The following is an 18483-nucleotide window of genomic DNA, read 5'->3' on the forward strand; positions in this document are numbered from 1 at the left end:
CCTGGTCATTGGTGGAAGTACCCCATGCAGCGTTCTCTCTGAATGTGTGTGCTCAATAGGAGTGAACTGCTCCTCTGCCTCACACTGGCCCACGGATTTGAACGTGGGCCTGAGGAAGAAGTATTTCATTCTCAGTGTCATCCCTCTGCTTTGGGATGGGTCCCCTCCTCCTTGTCCCCTCCAGCTTTGGGGCCACTTCAGGGCAGCCCTTGTTCTGCGAGAGACTGACTGCAGCTTATGCCTTGCGAGGGTCTTGGAGAGCATGTTCATTTTTGGCAGCGCCTTGCCCGAGCTGGCCTGCATGGCTGCTCCATCTCGGCAGGATGCAACGGCCGTGCTGGGGCATGATCCAGGAGGGATCTGCAAACGAGCTCTGGCTGCGTTTGGGAGGGCTGTGCTGTCCTTACGCAGGCACAGCCGTCTGAGGAAGGGCATTGCTGCAGCTGCTGCTGCCCCAGGGCGGGATCATGGGCTAGGTGACCTCCTGAGTGTCACCTCAGCCCGATGGTGCATATTTGCAGACTTTCCCTGCGGGGGGGGGGTGGGGGCGTGGGGGGGGGAGTGTTTTGCACACCTCTGTTAAAGCTGAAATCCACCAAGCAGTAGTCAGAGGACAAGGCTGGCTGCTTCTACAGACAAAGCACGGGAAAGCCCACTCCACTGTGCTGCTTTCGGGAAGGCCTTCAATGGGTGGGCTGGTCTTACATCTCAAGAGCCCAGGGTTATTCCCTTCCCCTTGGTCTTACATCTCAAGAGCCCAGGGTTATTCCCTTCCCCTCATCTCCTTTCCTTTTCCCCCCTCAGTGCAGTATTTCCAGGGCCTGAAATTTGAAAAGTTTAGCTGATTTTTAATTTTTTTTTTTTCCCGGTGATCTGGGGCACTGCTGGCTGCCTCCAGGAAGGGGTTTGCAGGAGGAAATGACCCCTAGATCAGGAGACATGTGCAAGGGCTTCTCAGGTCTAAGAGGAAGCTGAACTTTTTGAACTCCAAAAAACTAAAGTCAGATGCAACAGGAGTGTTTGAAACCACCAAGCTGCTATTTTGTCTTCCCCACTTTGTGTGATGAGATCTGTGAGTATTTCCAGTTCTCTGCACTCCTCCTGCCTCCCCAGTGCATGTAGGCAGCAGCAGCTAACTCAAAAGCTGAACATTGGCCAAATACACAAGGAGTTCCAGGGATTAGTTAAGAAAACAGCTTTGCATGAATCGTCTGATCCTTTCTCAGCCAATTTGAGGTGTACCTCAGCCAGCAAACAGCTCTGTGATCTAATAGGTGGTGAATTTGTCACTATGAAAAAAAAAAAGCTAACACTCGAAAGGTTCATGCAAGCCTCAAAATTACTATTACAGTGAATTATCGTAAAAAAAAACCCAAAACTGAAGTACAACTTGCAGATACATCTTCTGTTTCAGATGCCAGTTTTCAGAGCAGTACCTACACCACCTGCTTTTGTAAGCCGGTTGTGTGTTAACTGTAGTGCTTGGGAGAGCTCCTTGGCTTTCCAGAGAGGATGGTAATGCTGCTGCTTAACAGCTGTTTTATGACAGTGTAATTTGCTCTGGCTGGCTTAGAGCTGGCTGGTGTGACGTGCAGTGAGAAACCCAGTCCCTCTCCTCCTGACTAATGCTCAGAGCTTCTGCCTCCTACTAGCAAGCGTGTGCTGACAATTTTGGAGGAGGCCCCTGAGTTTCCAGGGCAGCGAGGGAAACCTATCCAGCAAGCACTTGAAGAAGCAGCAACTGAAGTACCCAAGAAATGTTTTAAACCAAACATCCGCAGTGGAGAAGCAGAAGCAAGTTGAGGCAGGTCTTCAGTGGCTGCTCGAGTCCTTTTGTATCCCAAACTATGGCTGGATTTAACTTGTTCTTCCCTCACCTGGAATTTGCAACCCACTTTGGGAAGGGAAGCTGAATGTACCGCAGCAGCATGCCACGGTCGTTGCCACAGGTTATGTTGGATGTGAGCAGTCAAATTGAGAATACGAAATTGCTGCCTGGAAAAACTTGTGCTTTCTGTCCAGGAGCAGAAATGCCAGAACTATTGCTGCTTCAAGGCACTGCCTGGAAAAGCCTCTGCCAGGCTGTGTATTACTGTCACATGCAGAAAGATCTCACAGATTTCAGAGCCTCCTTTCTGCTAGGACTGGGCACCCTCTGACATTGGTGTGGGACAGGATTTCTCCTCGCTCATAAGCTGCCTGCTTTTGCTAAAGGAAAACAAAATATGAATATTCAGCTTAAACTGTACCTTCCTATTGTGGGTGTCTTCATGCACGTGTGAGGATGAGCCGTCTGGGCTCCTTGGTGGCAGCTGGAGGTCAGTCCCCCACGTACTTTGCCATCACACTGGTTTTTCTAGAATGGACCAAGACCTTCAGGCACTGTTTGAGCTGAAATGACCCTCCAATACAGGCCCTGCATCCCCATTTCCTCCGTCCTAATGGTTTTAATTGAAGCTCGTGCTTTTCCTTACTGATTGACAGTAGTGAAAGAAATTACATTATTTTTAGGGAGTTGGAAGTATAAATAAGACAACATATGTGCTTGTTTATATCTTTTTTCCTTTAGAAATACATGAGGCAGATTTGTAGGGAGAGATGATATCTTTTAATATCCCCTATGCTTGGACCATCTAGCAGCAGCAGCTCTCCTTTTATTTCAAAAGGAGAGATCAAAGCTCATCTTGGAAGCGCATGAGCTCCACCATATGCGAGCTCCTACAGCAGGTGTGTCTCTCTTTGGTCAGAGGCTTTGCGGGTCTGCTATCTCCCTGACCTTCCCCAAGCATAAGAGCAGGAAGCCTTGTGGGTTTCTTTTTTCCCCTGACTGACCAGCAATGTTCAAGTTTAGTAGGACAGTAAATATTATCTACGCAATGCTGCTGGCAGCCCCCAAGCCTTCAATGATGCGCAAGAAGGCAACACACTTTTTGCCTCCTGTGCCTCAATTTCTCTCTCCTCTCTGTTTTTTGGCCACTATATTCCAACAAAGGAATCGACTTGGACAGCTGATTGACTGTCAAGAAGTATCGTGCCATAGGTATAGGATGGGAAAGCTCAAGGGTAGAGCTGGTGTCCTGGGTCAGGCAGGATGGAAAATGTATGGGGTGAAAGCTGCTAAGGGGCATGTTGCTAGGGAAGGCAGCACATACCATGAACCTTGTCTGCCTGAGCTAGGGGAAAGCTTTTCCCTGTTCTCAAATCTAGTGATGGGTTTAGGTTTGAAAGCCTGAGTAAGATGCATTAAGCAGAGTGCCAGGAATAACCAGCCATCCCTGGTCACCGAGTGCTGCCGCCTGGATTCTCTGCTTGATATTCCCATTAGTCTTGTTCCTTATTAGCAGGAGAGCTGAGCTTACGCTTCCTCTTTGATGATTACAGCCAGCCTCGGCAAATTAGCTCTGTTAAAGTCTGTGAGAGAAATGGACTTTTGGATGGTGTTACGCCACTGGCTGATGCGAGTGAATGTTACCTGCAGTGCCCTTTGCTCAAGAAGTGCGGGGCGTGCTGCCGTGTGTGATGCTCTCCGTGGCTCATCTGCCTCTCCACGGCTGCAGAGATTGGAATTCCTGCTCCTCCTTCACACCTCGGCACCAGTGAAAATGGGTTTATTGCAGCTGAGCAGAGATAAGGCTGTGTGTCTAGTTACCAAGTTTTGTAGACCCTTAGGTGTTTTACCCAAATATTTTGATTTTCCTGTTTCCCAGGACTGGAGCCTTCAGACTGTTTTTGTGGACTTGGGCTGTGGTTGCTAAGCAAACACAGGGATGTGTGTGGTTTTTAACTTGTTATGTTGTGCGTTACGTTAAGAAGAAAGGTCTTCTGAACTAGAAGGTCTGAAGTTGCCTTCAGTTACGTGGGTTAGCAAATGAAGGTAGATAACACAGCGTTAGGCTAACTTACCTAAAGCATGCTTGAGTTATTTGTGAGAGGTAGATGTGTAGCTCTATTCCTCCCGTAGATGTGACCAGAGCAGAGGGGCTCCTGCAGCATTTGGGAGTTCAGGGGTGGTAATGTGTGAGGATGGTGGTGTATTCCAGCCCCTTAGCTTCCCTTCAGAGTTCGGGACCTTTGTACAGTAGCTGCTCCTTGGCACTTAGTAGCTCCTGCCTGGGTGGAGGAATGTGTTCCCTTGGACTGTCAAGTCCTGGGTTCATATTTGCACCTTTTCTTCCCCTTTCATCTCTCCTTTTTATGACCTTTGCTTCTAGCATCTGCGTTGGATTCTGGCCCTTCTGAAGGTGGTCACTGTGGTCCCCACACCACGGCCTTGAGACACCCGAAATGAGCCATTAGGGCTAATGGGTCTGTTCATTTCCCTTGTCCTTTCTTGTGAAGTACTTTGACCTATGTTAAGCTGCATATGAAGGAAGCTGAGACTGTGTTTTAAAACACTCAGTGGAGAAAGCAGGAGTGTCTGCTCTGCTACCTGCCAGCACGATGGCTCCAAGTGCAAGATCACTTAGTGTCCCACGCTAAGCTGCTGTTCTAGGAATCCCAGCAGTTTTGTCTTAATCAGTTTTGATGCCTTGTGCAGGGAAAATAACCTCTTTAAAATGCAAAGGGGAGAAGGCTTCTCAGGGATGGAAAGGTCTCGTTATCAAGAAGAGCTCTTGCACCTTCTCCCTTTCAAGTATGTGTGGCCACGTGCTGTATCTTCAGATGCCCTTGCCCTCAGAGAAACTGGTGCCTGGGCAAGGCAGTGATATTTCACAAACCTCAGTTGTCTAAGTGGTTTCCAGAGTTTGTGTGCTTCCCAGGAAACTTTCCCTCTCAAGTGTGCTTTCTGTCTTGCAGGCGTCTCTCACTCCAGTGAAGTCTGGTGGAGAACTGGAGGAAAAACCAAAGCCGAAGGATCGAATTGCATCTTGTCTTTTGGAGAACTGGAACAAAGGAGAAGGCCTGGGATATGAGGGAATTGGCTTGGGCATTGGGTTACGAGGGGCCATCCGGTTGCCATCCTTCAAGGTAAAAACAAAGATCTGTCTTCGTTATGCTAACGTTCCCTAAAGGAGCATTAGGAGGACAGACCTCTCTAGGTTTGTGCCCCAAAGCCCTCCAGACTGTTACCCCCACTGTGTGTTCACTTACGGGACTGCTGACAGCACCACTCATAACCCACCAGTACACTGTAAGAGCAAGGATCCTCTTTCCCAGCCTTAGTTTTCATCTACCACTTGTGTGAGTTGCCTGTATAGGATCTTCCTGCCCTGCAAGGTAAGTGGGACATTTGCCTGTGTTTAGGACACATCGTTTCAGCGTGGTTGTAAAAATACGCTTCTGCTTGTAGTGCCTTGCAGAGTTACTTCTTTGCTTAGAATGTCTTGCAGTTTGGCAGCTGAGTCTCACCTGAAGTTTGATTAAAAGCGTTTTCTGCCTCATGTGAGTTTACAGAATCAGACTTGCAAGCATAGGGTCACCTACTTGGAAGAGCATTTGCATAAGAAATGAGAAGTATCTTTAAAAATGTGTGGGGGTGGGGGATGGTAGAGGGCTTCCCTGAAATTAGGATTTTAAATGCACAGAAGGTGCAAGTAAAGGTCTAGGATGAGAGATTCTGCAGTCTTCATTTAGAATAAAACTTGCTTTGAGGTTCTTTAGGATGTCATAGGCTCAGGCTCTCTTTCTCTTCTGTTACATCTCAGACACGTGGGTTAGTCAAGAGTTTTCTCTGTCATCTTCAAAGTACCTGGCGATGACATGCACCATGCTGGTACCCAGAGCGTTTTGATGCAAATTGAAGGGGTAGAGTTTAATTCACAGTGAAATTCTGTTTGCAAGCAAATAAAGGGATCAAGAGCTGGGGAAGTGGCCCTTGGTTTCTGGGTGTAAGTCACCGTGGCATAGTAAAGCAGTAGCAATTTGCTTAAGAAGTTGATTTCTGCTCTTCTGAACTTTTAGAAATGCTAATTGTGTCTTTTGTTCAGGTGAAAAGAAAGGAGCCACCTGAAGCTGCCTCAGCAGGAGATCAGAAGAGAATCCGGCCTTCTACTTCTGTCGATGATGAAGATGAAGGTTTGCAAAGCACATTTGTTTGAAAGACAAGAGCAGATGCAAACCACATGCAAGCTGAATTCTTTTAAACTTCACAGCAGTGTGCTCACTTACAGTTAGACACAGAGTCAAGGATCTGAGCCAAAACCCTGCTTCTCAAAAAACTCTAATCAGCTGGGAGATATCTCCTCTGGATTCAGTTATCTTAAATTCACTGGCGGGAAATTTAAGACCCACATTTTATTAATAACTCATAGCCTATTTTAGTTCTGCTGATACAGAGCTGGTCACCCAGTAGAGGGAGCTCAGATGAATTCATGGACTGTTCCAGGGGCATACTTGCAGCTCACTGGGTACGTTGTGGGAGAAAGCACGTAAGAGACAGTTTGCCCTGCATTTGTTTTTTAAAAATAAAATAAAGTTATTTGCCAGAAAAAATCTATTTAAAAATAATTTAACATTTTTTCCTGGAAGCAGGGAAGAGTAGAGATAAGACAAAGCTTTGAATACCCTTTGTTTTGCATAAAACAATTAATTCAAGTTAGTTGTGCCATGAAGTTGATTCAGACTAACAGCTGGTTTTTGAAGCCAAAGTACAGAAGCAGGGTTTTGTAAGAAAAACAAAAAGGCACTAAATTCACCTTACCTGTTCTGACCTCAGTCATGCCATGTCTCCTAGCTGCTCTGCTTATAGCTTGTCAGCTTTGGCCACCTGCATTTTGCCACCCTTGGCATTTTGACACCCTGCACCCAGTCTCACCCTCGCTTGCACTGTGAAGTTAGTAAGGCCCTGTAAGCTTGGGGACTCCCGCACCGCATGGGCACATTGCTCTTAACTTTGGTCTCAAGAAAGAGTTTCCATTATGTGGTTAATTCTTTCCCTCCCTTGCAAGGTATTTGATGGCAATTTCCTTCTTGTTTTTGCTCACCAGAGTCAGAGAGGGACAGGGATGCTTCCGATACCACATCTGACCTGTCAAAGAAGGATGCAGAAGCAGTGGGGCTGAGGCGGCGACCAGCAAGGCCACTGGAGCTTGACAGCGAAGGAGAAGAGGGAGATGAGACGTCAGGGAAAGAGGAAGAATCCTCCTCAGAGAAGGAAGAGGAGCAAGAAGAAGTGAGAGGCTTGGTGAAAGCAGCACCTGGCAAGGTGTGTTGGTTTGTGACTGCAGTTTTGAATGCTCTCTGTCCTTAAATGGGGGCCGAGTAATTCCAAAGTTACCTTCTCCAGAAGGTGAGCGTTTCTGTTAGCGTCTATCCTAAGAGAACCTCCGTAAGGTTATTCGCTCTTCAGGTTCTCTGATCCGCATCCCTGAGAGGTGCTGGTGGTTACTACAGTGACAGCCAGCTCTCAGAGTCAGACACTGTTCATTTTTGGCAATGCTTTCTTGCAAAGGAGGAAGAGGAGGATGAGGAGGAGGATGAAGACGATGATGAGGATGAAGATGATGATGAAGATGAGGATGAAGATGAAGATGATGAGGAAGAGGAGACAGGCATAGACACAAGTGACAAGGAGGAGGAGCAGGACTCCGAGGAGGGTAAGCAGTTCCAGCAGAAGCAGCAAGTGTAGCCTTCAGTCAGGTGTGGTCTCCCTTTTACGCTTGCGAGCTGATCTTTTTATTTGTGCATCTACTTTCACTGCATACAGGTATTTTTAATTGTTACCTACAAGGCTTCCATGATCCCTCAGTCTGTGGGTCCCTTTGCAATAGCTCTCCAGTGTCTGAATGATCTCAGCTGGACTTGACAGAGGTCTTAAAGCCAGCTAAGTTTGTGCTTGTTTTGTGAAACGTGTGTGGCTGGGAAGAGAAGGACCAGGTTTCAAACATGGGTAGTTAAGCTGCTAGTAACTTTCTGTCCTATCAGCCAGTTCCTGCTCTGGAAGGTGGTAGTTTCCACATTTTAAAGCGGTGTGTGAAGGCAGGAGAAAGTCTTTGTACAACTCCAGTAAAGGTGCAGTCCACCAAGAGACCTGTGGGGGCGAGGTGCCAGGCAGTGCTAGCTCTGCTGCTCGTGGAGCTGCCTGGTGTATGGTGATTGTTGTAAGTGTCCAAATACATAGTTTAAAAGTCTCTGCAAAAGTAAATAATTTGGGAGGCGACTCCTTCAAACGCACACACTGCTGTTGATGCTGTTTCCACTCTGTTACAGTGTGGAAGTGACGCTTGCTCCTGTAGTAGACCCTGATTGTTTAGTGGAAGTCAGAAAGTGGAACTAATGGTATTTTGCTGCTCTTGTAGATGTAGCAAGTCCCTCGTCTTCCAAAGCTGAAGTTGAATCGTCCGATGAAAGTGAGGACTCCTCTGAATTTGAGTCAAGTTCAGACTCGGATGATGAAGATGAGGATGATGATGATGAAGATGAGGAGGAGGAAGAGGAGGAAGAGGTGGCTGAAGATCAAGACAGAGAAGCCATGGTTGCTGAGACAGAGCATGAACCTGCTAGTCACGAGCTTCCTGATGATGAGAGGGAGACTATTTTGGAGCTCTATCCTGTAGATGACTACATGGATCCAACAGTCTTGGGACTTGCAGACCCAGCGTTGGCAGTGAAAGATGAAGGCATGGAAGAAATCAAGGCGGTGGAAAGTGAATGTGGTGAAGTCCCAGAGGCATCTATTGCTGCTGAAACGCTGAAACACTTGGTTATGGAAAGAGACCAGGAGACAAAACTTGTGCTGTCTCCCATCTGTAGGCCAGGTATGCCCTCCGTGTGATTTGGCATTTTTTACCCTGTTTCCAAGTCCATATTCTCACAGCACCCAATATGTACAGTTTTGTATTTTCCTTGTGCTCTTGCTTCCTCCAGTCTTGGCTCTAGGCTAGGGGTTATCTGTACAGGGAGAGAGGTCTTTGCTGAACTTCACTTCCTAGTAAGGAACTCTACACAAGTCATCTGCTACTAAAAATACTGTGGTTATTGTATCCAGAATCTTATCCTGGGCCAGTTTAGTTAGTGTCCTACAGGAACTGAACAGTTGTCATCTTCTGAGGGTGACTGATTGGATGGTGTGATGGCTGAAGCTCAAGATAGAAAAGCTGTGGCTGCTAAAACAGAACAGGAATCTGTGCTTAACGAGTCACTACTGGCTCTTTTTGGTTTTAATACCAAAACAGTATGTGACTAGGAAGCTATATGGGGCAGGTGAGTGGGGTCTCAGAATTATATCTGGTTCCTAATACTATTTTTTGTGGATTTTTTTTTTTTACTTAATCCTTTTACGTGAGTGGTACTCCTGGTTTTCTGGAAGAAGGAAATTGTCTTCATTCAATACAGAGTCGTATTCAACCCAAGGAAATTAGAAACCTTTTACTAGAACAGGATTGAGATGCATAAAGCTTGACAAATTCTGCAGCTAGGGGGGAATTAAAAGGTTAAAAACTGGAGCCAACAGGGAGAGCATATCTAGTGTGGCCTGCCGTGTGAGCCTTGGGCAGGACTGGTGTCTGAGGACTGGGCAGTATTTTGCTAGTTGGAGAGCTGAAAATCCAGTCCCTACACAGGCTGTCACTCCTTGGCTGCCATAAAATTGGAAAGCTGTAAAGATGCAAAATGTTAAGCTGGGCAGGGCGAAGAAGAACCTGTTTTGCACAGATCTTTTCTAGAACAGGTCAGTGTGCAGAAAGGACGTACATTTGGGGAGACCTGTATTTGGGCACCTGGACATGTGGAATGAGCTTTACAGGTAAGCTGTGGGAACAAGCTCGAACTGCAGCATTCTTGTTGTGCAGTCCAGCCTGGTTGTACAGGAGTTACAGGGATGGGACCCTTCTCCGGTGACTCTCCAGTTTGTTCAGCACAAATGGGGAATACTTCCCTTCCAGCTCTCCAGGCATTTTCACCTCCTTTTGCTCTGTCACTTGAAAATGTTATTTTGAGCTGCCTAACAAGATTCACTGTTGATTCCTTTTGGCCCTGGCCCTAAGGGGGTAAATAAACTCCAGACAAATGAGCCTGCTGCAGAGAGAGCAGCATATAAATTACTTCATTGGTACCATCTGAGTGTCTCCTCATTCATTACAAGGGCTTCCCGTTCCCTTCATGTGTTTTCAAGACTGTTACGCTCCTCCCTTCACTGCTCCCTCCTTGGAGAGCTGAGGGTGCTTCTTGGCCTTGCAATTAGTTTACCTTCCCACATTAGATGAGCTGATAGCTTGGGGCTCTGACAGCTCTCCTCCAAAGTCCTTGCCCCAAAATCCGCTAATTCTTTTTATGTCTGCACAAAAGGTGGTCAGGGGTTTTGAAAGCAGAAAACCTTCGTTCTGGCCTGTGTCGTAGCTAATCCTCAAATTAATAGTGTGGGTTTTTTATGGTCCATTAGGGATGTCTGTGGTAGTGTCTAATTACTCCACACTCTATGCCTCCAAAATGTAAAGCATTGGAGTTTTTAAAGCCTCCCAGTGGAATTGAGCTGTTCTGTAATTGCGGCATCTTAAACATGCCTTTACTGGCAAGTGGTGAGTAACGGAGTAGAAGCAAAGCTCCTGATTCTCCTCTCTTTGCCCCTTTTCAGAGGAAGAGTCCGAACCTGCTACCATGCCGGAGCCAGAGGTACAGGGAGGTCCAAAGCCTGAAGCTCAAGATGAGGAGGAGGCGCTCTGTCTCTCAGCTCCAGTGGGAGTCTTTGGAGAACCTCTGCCCAATAAAAGCAGCTTCTTTAGCAAGTCTGACGACAGCAGCTTAGAAGCTCGTGTTAAAGCAAAACTGCCCTCTGCAGCGGAGGAAGACGACCGGCTGCCTCGCACGCCTGGACGGGAGGTGATGATCCATTCAGAGACTGATACTCTTTTGCTTCCAGCCCACAAGGTGCCATCCTCCATGCTTCCCTTGCCATCGACTCCCGGTAAGGAAGAATCTTTAGTCCCTCCAGAAAAGTTCCCTGAACAATTAATGGTGACCAAAACATCCGTGGAAGAGGAGATTCCTAGGACTCCTGGGCGGGACATATTGGCCAAGTCTTCACACCCCCTTGCGAAGTCACAGAGCACGGACACTGTTCCAGCCACGCCAGGAAGCGATGCTCCCCTTACGGGAAGCAGCTTGACCCTCAGTTCCCCTCAGGTCCCAGGGAGCCCCTTTTCCTACCCATCCCAATCTCCTGGCATTAACAGTGGCATTCCTCGGACTCCTGGGAGAGATTTCAGTTTCACGCCTACTTTCCCAGAGGCTGGTGCTACCATTCCTTGCCTTCTGTCTGGCAAGAAACAGTCAGAAGATGAGCTAGATGAGAAACCCTTTAAAGAGCCTCTTGGTGCTTCCCTTACGATCAGCATGAACAGTGTTCCTTCCCCTATCCCCTTTGCCAGCCCCCCACAAGCAGATTTCCACACGGACATGGGTTTGCCACCTGATGAGCCAATACCTGTAGCAGCCCTGCCATGCATGCATGGAGATGGAAGAATGCCCATTGAAGAATGCAAGGCAGAAGTAAAATCTGTTTTGCTCTCACCAGAAGTACCCACTGGTGCTTCTATCCTTCCTCCCCCACCACCACCTTCCGTTCTTCCCAAAAGGAGGCCAGGTCGGCCAAAACGGTCACCACCTTCTGTCCTCTCCTTGGATGTGTACTCGGGCAAAACCATAGAACCTCCTCCCGTGCCAGTGGCCTTGGTGGAAAGTGCTGTGGGCAAAGAGCTGTTGAGCGGGCATCCTGATGCTTTCTATGGACTGAAAGACCCTGAAGCTGTCACCCTGGACTTCAGGAATGACGGTTTCCATGAGAAAATAGCAGCTGAGACAGTTGCAGAGAAACTGCCATTTAAGGAACTGGAGAATCAGTGGAATGAAGACTTCAAGGAAGACGACGCTCACGCGAAACCTAAAAGACAGTGGCGAAGGCAGAAGAAGACGCCTGAGGACCTCCCAGTGATTCCTTCCCCTGAGTATTCCCCACCCCGGCCTCAGTTCAGGCCACGCTCCGAGTTTGAGGAAATGACCATTTTGTATGATATTTGGAATGGAGGCATAGATGAGGAAGATATCAAATTCATGTGTATCACATACGACCGCTTGTTACAGCAGGACAATGGTATGGACTGGCTCAACGACACCCTGTGGGTATTCCATCCTTATATCCTTTCTCACTGGTGCTCCGCATTACACGACACATGTAAGATGCACTGGATGGTCATTGTGTAGGACCTAAACCACAAAAGACTTAAGTTTGTGGTGGAAGAAGCATTTGCTTACTAGAATGGCAATTGCTTATATCAGCAGGGAATTTTAGGCTGTTTTGTTGAAGCTGCAATACAAAAATACTGCAGAAGTAGCTGTTCTTGCTGCATTTTTCAATTTAGGACTGCAGGGAAAATCTGTATGCACCTCTTCTGGGGAGGTTTCCTTGCTAGTTTGGGAAGCTTCTGTCTGCATTTAAACCAGACTGACTTTTTTTTTTTTTTTTCCAGCTTGCCTGTGGAGTTTCTAGTCTGCACATGCAGGGCTTTAACTTGGGGCTAAAACTTGCTGTAAAAATAATCTCACCATCTGTCCCCAAAATGATGAGTTAGTGGTGCTAGCAGCTTTAACTTGCTTTGAGTTTGAAACACTAATAAAAGCAACGGTTTCTAAGCGGCACATCAGGGACAGACAGGGCCTCGGGCTGGGTGGGGGAATGTGCTGCTAGTGCAGCAGCGAGGAGTACTGGCTGGTGCTGGTGGGGCAGGGTCTGGCCCCATCCCCTGCCTTCCGGCCCATCATCTGGTGTTCAGCAGCACAGGCTGTAGCTTTGAATCTTTGGGAGCATTTCTGGGACACGCAAGCTGTCTCAGAACAAGGGTCTACATGTGTACAGCCACCGGTAGTGATCTCCAGAACAGAGCCTAAAAGGCTGTGCTATAACCTAAGAACTCTCTAGTAGTGTTTTTAGGAAGGATATATGGATTTATATGTTAAAGAAGACAAATGCACCATCTCGTGTGTTGCTAGAGATTGTGTGGAAATAAAATATCTCATCCTTTACTTCCTTCAAGACACAAAAGCAAAAGCAAAAAAGCCCAAACCACTTAAAATAGTCAGTGATGTGATACTAACAAAAAGCAAGTGGAGCTCAGTGCTGTGCTGTGCGTTTTTATCCGTTCTTTGCTTCTCAAAGTGCAATGTGTAGGATTAAATTTGTAATTTTCTGCTTTTTCGTACCAGTGCAATAGTCTTCAAATAGATTTATTCAATTGTTTAAAGGAAATTTTCTAAAAGGATGATGAAATGCATGGTCCCCGGTAATTCTCAGTCTGTGTCTGCCCATTTGGGGAAGCAGTTCCAAAACCAGACTGGTTTCAAGGTGGGAGTAATTGGCCCCGGAGAAGTGGGGGACCACATCCAGCAAAAGACAGAACAGGACAGCTGAGGGCAGGGCTTGCCTGTGACCGTGGCCTTAAGCGTGTTTGGGTTTGGCAACTTACATAGTGGAAATACTTGAAATCTGTTTCCCTGTTGATAAGGATTATTGTAACAGCAAATTTACAATCACTTTTTAAACCATTCCAAAAATCATCTGCAGCCGGTTGCTGGTTCATCCTGGACTGCGCTGCACGATAGGTGTGAAAGTACCTGCAGGGTTCACCTGCTTTGCAGCAAGCTCACACCTCAACACTCTGATTTCAAGGCCATCACTTCTTGCTTTTTTATGGTCCCTCTGCTTCCATTTTCTGGTGTTAAGGATTTGTTATGACTCACAGGGAGCATTTTTGGGTAGGTCTCAATCATTGTCAGCTTCACGGCTGTGTTTCTGGGGTGAGCTGCCAGCAGTACAGCTCTGCTGTCCTTCCAGAAGCCAAAGACCTGAAGGTGCCTTCTGCCTGCTCAGTGCAGTGAGTCCTTGTGAGGCCAGCTGCAGGTTTTTTTGACTGATCAGGACAGTGGGGTTTGAAACATCTGCACAGGGCCTTACCCTTCCTGTCAGGGTCTGAAGGAGCTGATTTACCGAGGCTGGTGAGAGCTCCAAGCCCTTTGGGCTGAGGAGCGTCTCTTGCCCATCTGCTGCTTCTAGCCCTAGTCAGTGGGGATGATTGCGCGTGAGATCAGCACGGTGTCTTCAGGGCTTGGGGTGGCTGCAGGGAGTTTCTGGAGGTAGAACAAAAGCGTGTCACTTCAAACTGAGAAAATGGTACATCCAGATGGCTGGGTAGCTGCTGTCTGTGTACGTAGTGGGTGCTGTGGGGAAATCCTTTCTCAAACAGGTTTCTCTTGACAGCTTAACCTTTTTATGTTTAAATTTTCATTATCTCTTTACTTCAGTTTCCCAAAGCATGCAGCTGAGAAGGAAAGACCGTGCTTGGTTTTCCTGTAGGCATGTGGGCTTCAGTGATGTTTTATTTTTCAAGAGTATTGTTATTTTTTGCAGCGCCCTCAAAATGTTCCTAATTCTCCAAGCTCATGGCCTGAGCTCCGTGTAACTGTAGCAAGTTTTATCTGATATCCACTGGTAGCTGGGTTTCTCCTTAACTTCTTTCCACCTACTAGCTTTTCTACCCCCAAGAAAAAGAAGCGGGATGATGGGATGCGGGAGCATGTGACAGGCTGTGCACGAAGTGAAGGCTATTACAAAATTGATAAGAAGGACAAACTTAAATACCTCAACAATAGCCGAGCTTTTGCGGAGGAGCCTCCAGCTGACACACAGGTGAGGACATGTCCTCCACTGATGGCCGGGGTGTGAATGGGATTTGGTTTTATACGGTGTCACACACACTGGATGCTTCCTGCCTTTTGGCAAGGAGGGAGGTGAAGCTGTTGCTGTGCCTCTGTCGAGTTGGTCATCCAAGAGCTGCTGGGGAGGTGTTAGTGTTTGATGTGGGATGTTTTAGGAGGCCACACGTTCTGTGGTGATGTGTTGTAGCACAAAGGGTTGCTCACAGGGAGGCTGCAGGGTGTTGGGTCGGTCGGGTCAACTTTGATCACCCATTTGTCTTCTCAGGGTATGAGCATCCCTGCCCAACCTCATGCTTCCACCCGGGCTGGCTCCGAGAGGCGGTCAGAGCAACGCAGGCTCCTCTCCTCCTTCACTGGTAGCTGTGACAGTGACCTCCTCAAGTTCAACCAGCTCAAGGTAGGTCACCCCGTGGGTTGCTGCTTTGCACAGGGGCTGGTTGGGAGCAGGCTGAGGCCAGTGCAGGGGATCTACTGCTGGTTTGGTCTCACCCTGGTGACGGCCATCTCAGCGTTGGGCACTGCTGTGTGTGCCAGAGGATTGAACGGTACCTGGCTGTCCGGTACTTCCATGGGATACAACTTGATACAACAATACAACTTGATTCGATGTGTAGTACAAAGAATTTACCTAAAGAAGTAGGAACAGAGCAGTCACAGGGAAAACATGACACTTAGTCCAGTGTGCTCGCTTGTGAGAAGCAGAGATGTGAGCTGGCTGATAGATGGCTATAAATAAATGTATTATGATCACAGAGCTTGAGCCCTAGTCAGAACCATCAGGGTTATGCAGAACAGAGACTGATGGCCTCAAAGGGTCTGTTCTCCCCGGCGTGTGGTCAGCAGTGAAAACCCGAGTACTGCAATTCTGTGGTAAACAGCTCTTTTTCAAGCTGGCAGCCTGTCACAGGCGGGGTGACAGGGATCAATACTGGGCCCAACCTTCCTAAGTGATCTGGATGATGGGATCAGGTGTAAACTGATGAAGGTTGCTGATGATACCAAACTGAGTGCAGAAGTGGACACTTCAGAAGGGAGAGCCACCCTGCAGGAAGACCTAGATAGGCTGGAAGAGCTGACTAACAAGAACCTTCCTTACAAAGTTCAACAAGAAGAAGTGTAAGGTCTTGCACCTGCGAAAACATAATTCTGGAGTGCAGCACAGGCTGGGATCTACCTGGCTGGAGAGCAGCTCTGTGGAAAGGGACCTGGGGGTCCTGGTGGACAAAAAGCTCAATATGAGTGAACAGCGAGCTGCAGTGACTAAGAAAGCCAACAGGATGCTGGGTTGCATCAACAAGGGCATCACCAGCAGAGACAAAGTCATTATCCCACTCTACTCGGCACTTGTCAGGCCACACCTGGAATACTGTGTTCAGTTTTGGTCCCCGCTGTACAAAAAAGATGTGGGCAGGCTGGAGAGGGTCCAGAGAAGGGTCACAGAGATGATTATAGGACTGGGAAGCCTGCCCCGTGAGGAAGGGCTGAGAGAACTGGGTTTGTTCAGCCTTGAGAAAAGAAGGCTTAGGGGAGACCTAATCACCATGTTCCAGTATTTAAAGGGTGGCTACAAAGAAGATGGAGACTGCCTTTTTACAAGGAGTAACATAGAAAAGATGAGGGGTAATGGGTACAACTTACTCCTGGGGAGATTCCGATTGGACCAGAAGGAAAATTTTTCACGAGAACAATCAAACGTTGGAATAATCTCCCCAGGGAAGTGGTGGATTTCCCTAGCATTGGACACTTTTAACATTCAGCTGGACAGGGTGCTGGGCCATCTTATCTAGAGCATGGTTTTCCCAAGAAAGGTTGGACCAGATGATCCTCGAGGTCCCTTCCAACCTGAAATCCTATAATTCTATGGTTAAATCAGGTTGAAATACCCCAGCACTGCTTGTGGCTTGGAGCATGCTGTGGATTCTGGACCAGGGATGGTCTTTCCCTTTCTGTGCTGTGGCTAATTCAGGGTTGGGGTTTTGGGGTGTTTTCTTCATGCAGTTCCGGAAGAAAAAACTAAAATTTTGCAAGAGCCACATTCATGACTGGGGCCTTTTTGCTATGGAGCCCATTGCAGCTGATGAGATGGTGATCGAATACGTGGGTCAGAACATCAGGCAGGTAAGATGGACTGTGGGTGAAATCTGAGCAAAAACCAGCCCTGAAAGAACTGCTCGAGTATGACTGCGGGGCTTGGAGTCCCTGCTGTAAGGCATTAGTTACGTGAGAAAGGCAGAGGTTGGTATGTGGGTTGGAGGTACAAGGGTGGGATTTTCAGTAACCCATAGAAACTAAGCCCTTGAATCCTTAGGAGGTAAGCTCTCAAGAAGCCCATGGTGGACTTCTGTGTTTTCAGTTAGGTCTGTGCTTTCTTGGGGTGTTTGGGATCACGTATCTGTTGAGTTGGCACAAGCACAGCTCAGGTGAGCGTCGTGTAGATCTCTGCTCACAGATCGCTTCTGTGGCATGTCCTGACCCCTGGGGTTTCCTGTAGGTCATTGCTGACATGCGTGAAAAGCGATACGAGGACGAAGGCATCGGGAGCAGTTACATGTTCAGAGTCGATCATGACACCATCATCGATGCCACGAAATGCGGAAACTTTGCCAGGTTTATTAATCACAGCTGCAATGTAAGTATCCTGTTTTTGCATGTAAGTGTGCTCTGACACATTGATAAACCCGCTGAGTCCTTGCTAACTTTGATTTGGGCCATGTTCAGAAGTAGCAGGGTGTCACAGGGTTATGATTAAATGTTAATGAGTAGCAGCAAATCAAAGCAGAGTCTAAATTAGCATAAAAAGTTGTGAGACCTGAGAAGTGAAACATGCAGCGAGACAGAGTGCACTCAGAATCCTCCTGACTGCGTTGGGGGACCCTGACAGACACTGTTCAAACATATCTAACAAATACTTCCTTAAAACAAACCAAATTTTAGCATTGTTATTCTGTGGGAACAGTCTCCTTCTAGTGTCCACATGGGAAAAGTATTCCCTGCCCCAGTAGGCAGAGAAGCTGCTTTTCCCTCTGCTCTGTGCTGCAGTCTACACTCAAAAGACTTGGCTGCCTGGCCAAATTATTGAACATTAGTTGAGCTGCTCTTAGCCTGTGACAGACTTGGTGGAGCATCATCCAGGCTGTTTTGCACCACAAATGACCAGAATGTGGATATTTAAGAGGAGGGCTGCTCTGTTTTCTGGCATCACGCCTTCCTCTCTCAGCTTCCTCTGGGTCCAGGCTCTGGAAGCGTGGCTGAGGCTGTCTAAGGAAAGGACTGTCCTGCTCTATTTTAGCTTGGAATAATTGTGTGGAGGCTGGGAGGCCATGGCCATCAGGAGCCTAAATCATTACCTCTTCTGTCACCCTTGCAGCCAAATTGTTACGCTAAAGTGATCACGGTGGAGTCTCAAAAGAAGATCGTCATCTACTCCAAACAGCACATCAATGTGAATGAGGAAATTACCTATGACTACAAGTTTCCAATTGAGGATGTAAAAATCCCGTGTCTATGTGGCTCTGAGAACTGCAGGGGAACCCTGAACTGAACTCGAGGTTTCTCGTCACACTTGCACCTTCGGCCATGTCAAAACTGTGGTAACCAGGTGTGGTTGCACTTTGCCAAAAAAAGAGGAAAAAAAAAAAAAAAGAAAAAAAAGGAAGAAAAAAAATTTAAAAAGGAAAAAAATATTAAAAAAAAAAAAAGAGAGGAAAAAAAGAGAAGAAAAATACCGAGCAAGTTTCGCACTTCTGCCAGGATCACGAACGAAAGCAAAAAGCGCACATGCTTACGAGGACTGTTCATGTTTCAGGTGCTCTTTCCTTTTCAGATCCAACACGCACACAA

The 18483-nt window shown here is 47.4% G+C and overlaps 1 protein-coding gene across 3 annotated transcripts in view; it reads left to right on the plus strand.

The window, feature by feature from the left end:
* Positions 1–18271, plus strand: part of SETD1B (SET domain containing 1B, histone lysine methyltransferase) — a 51123-nt gene extending 32852 nt beyond the window's left edge. Inside the window, exons 8-18 of one of the 3 annotated variants that reach the window (XM_086474072.1) lie at positions 4798–4968; positions 5928–6015; positions 6927–7144; positions 7391–7535; positions 8238–8696; positions 10511–12067; positions 14448–14614; positions 14909–15040; positions 16642–16761; positions 17135–17272; positions 18011–18271. In XM_086474072.1, coding sequence (XP_086330198.1) covers positions 4798–4968; positions 5928–6015; positions 6927–7144; positions 7391–7535; positions 8238–8696; positions 10511–12067; positions 14448–14614; positions 14909–15040; positions 16642–16761; positions 17135–17272; positions 18011–18184 — 3369 coding nt within the window. In that variant the 3' untranslated portion in view covers positions 18185–18271. The remainder of the gene's footprint in view (positions 1–4797; positions 4969–5927; positions 6016–6926; positions 7145–7390; positions 7536–8237; positions 8697–10510; positions 12068–14447; positions 14615–14908; positions 15041–16641; positions 16762–17134; positions 17273–18010) is intronic. The other 2 variants (XM_086474073.1, XM_086474074.1) reach the window with 2 other exon arrangements.
* Positions 18272–18483: the final 212 nt, after the last annotated feature.

This window comes from Leptosomus discolor, chromosome 16 (genome assembly GCF_034619465.1).
Source record: "Leptosomus discolor isolate bLepDis1 chromosome 16, bLepDis1.hap2, whole genome shotgun sequence".
NCBI lineage: Eukaryota > Metazoa > Chordata > Aves > Leptosomiformes > Leptosomidae > Leptosomus > Leptosomus discolor.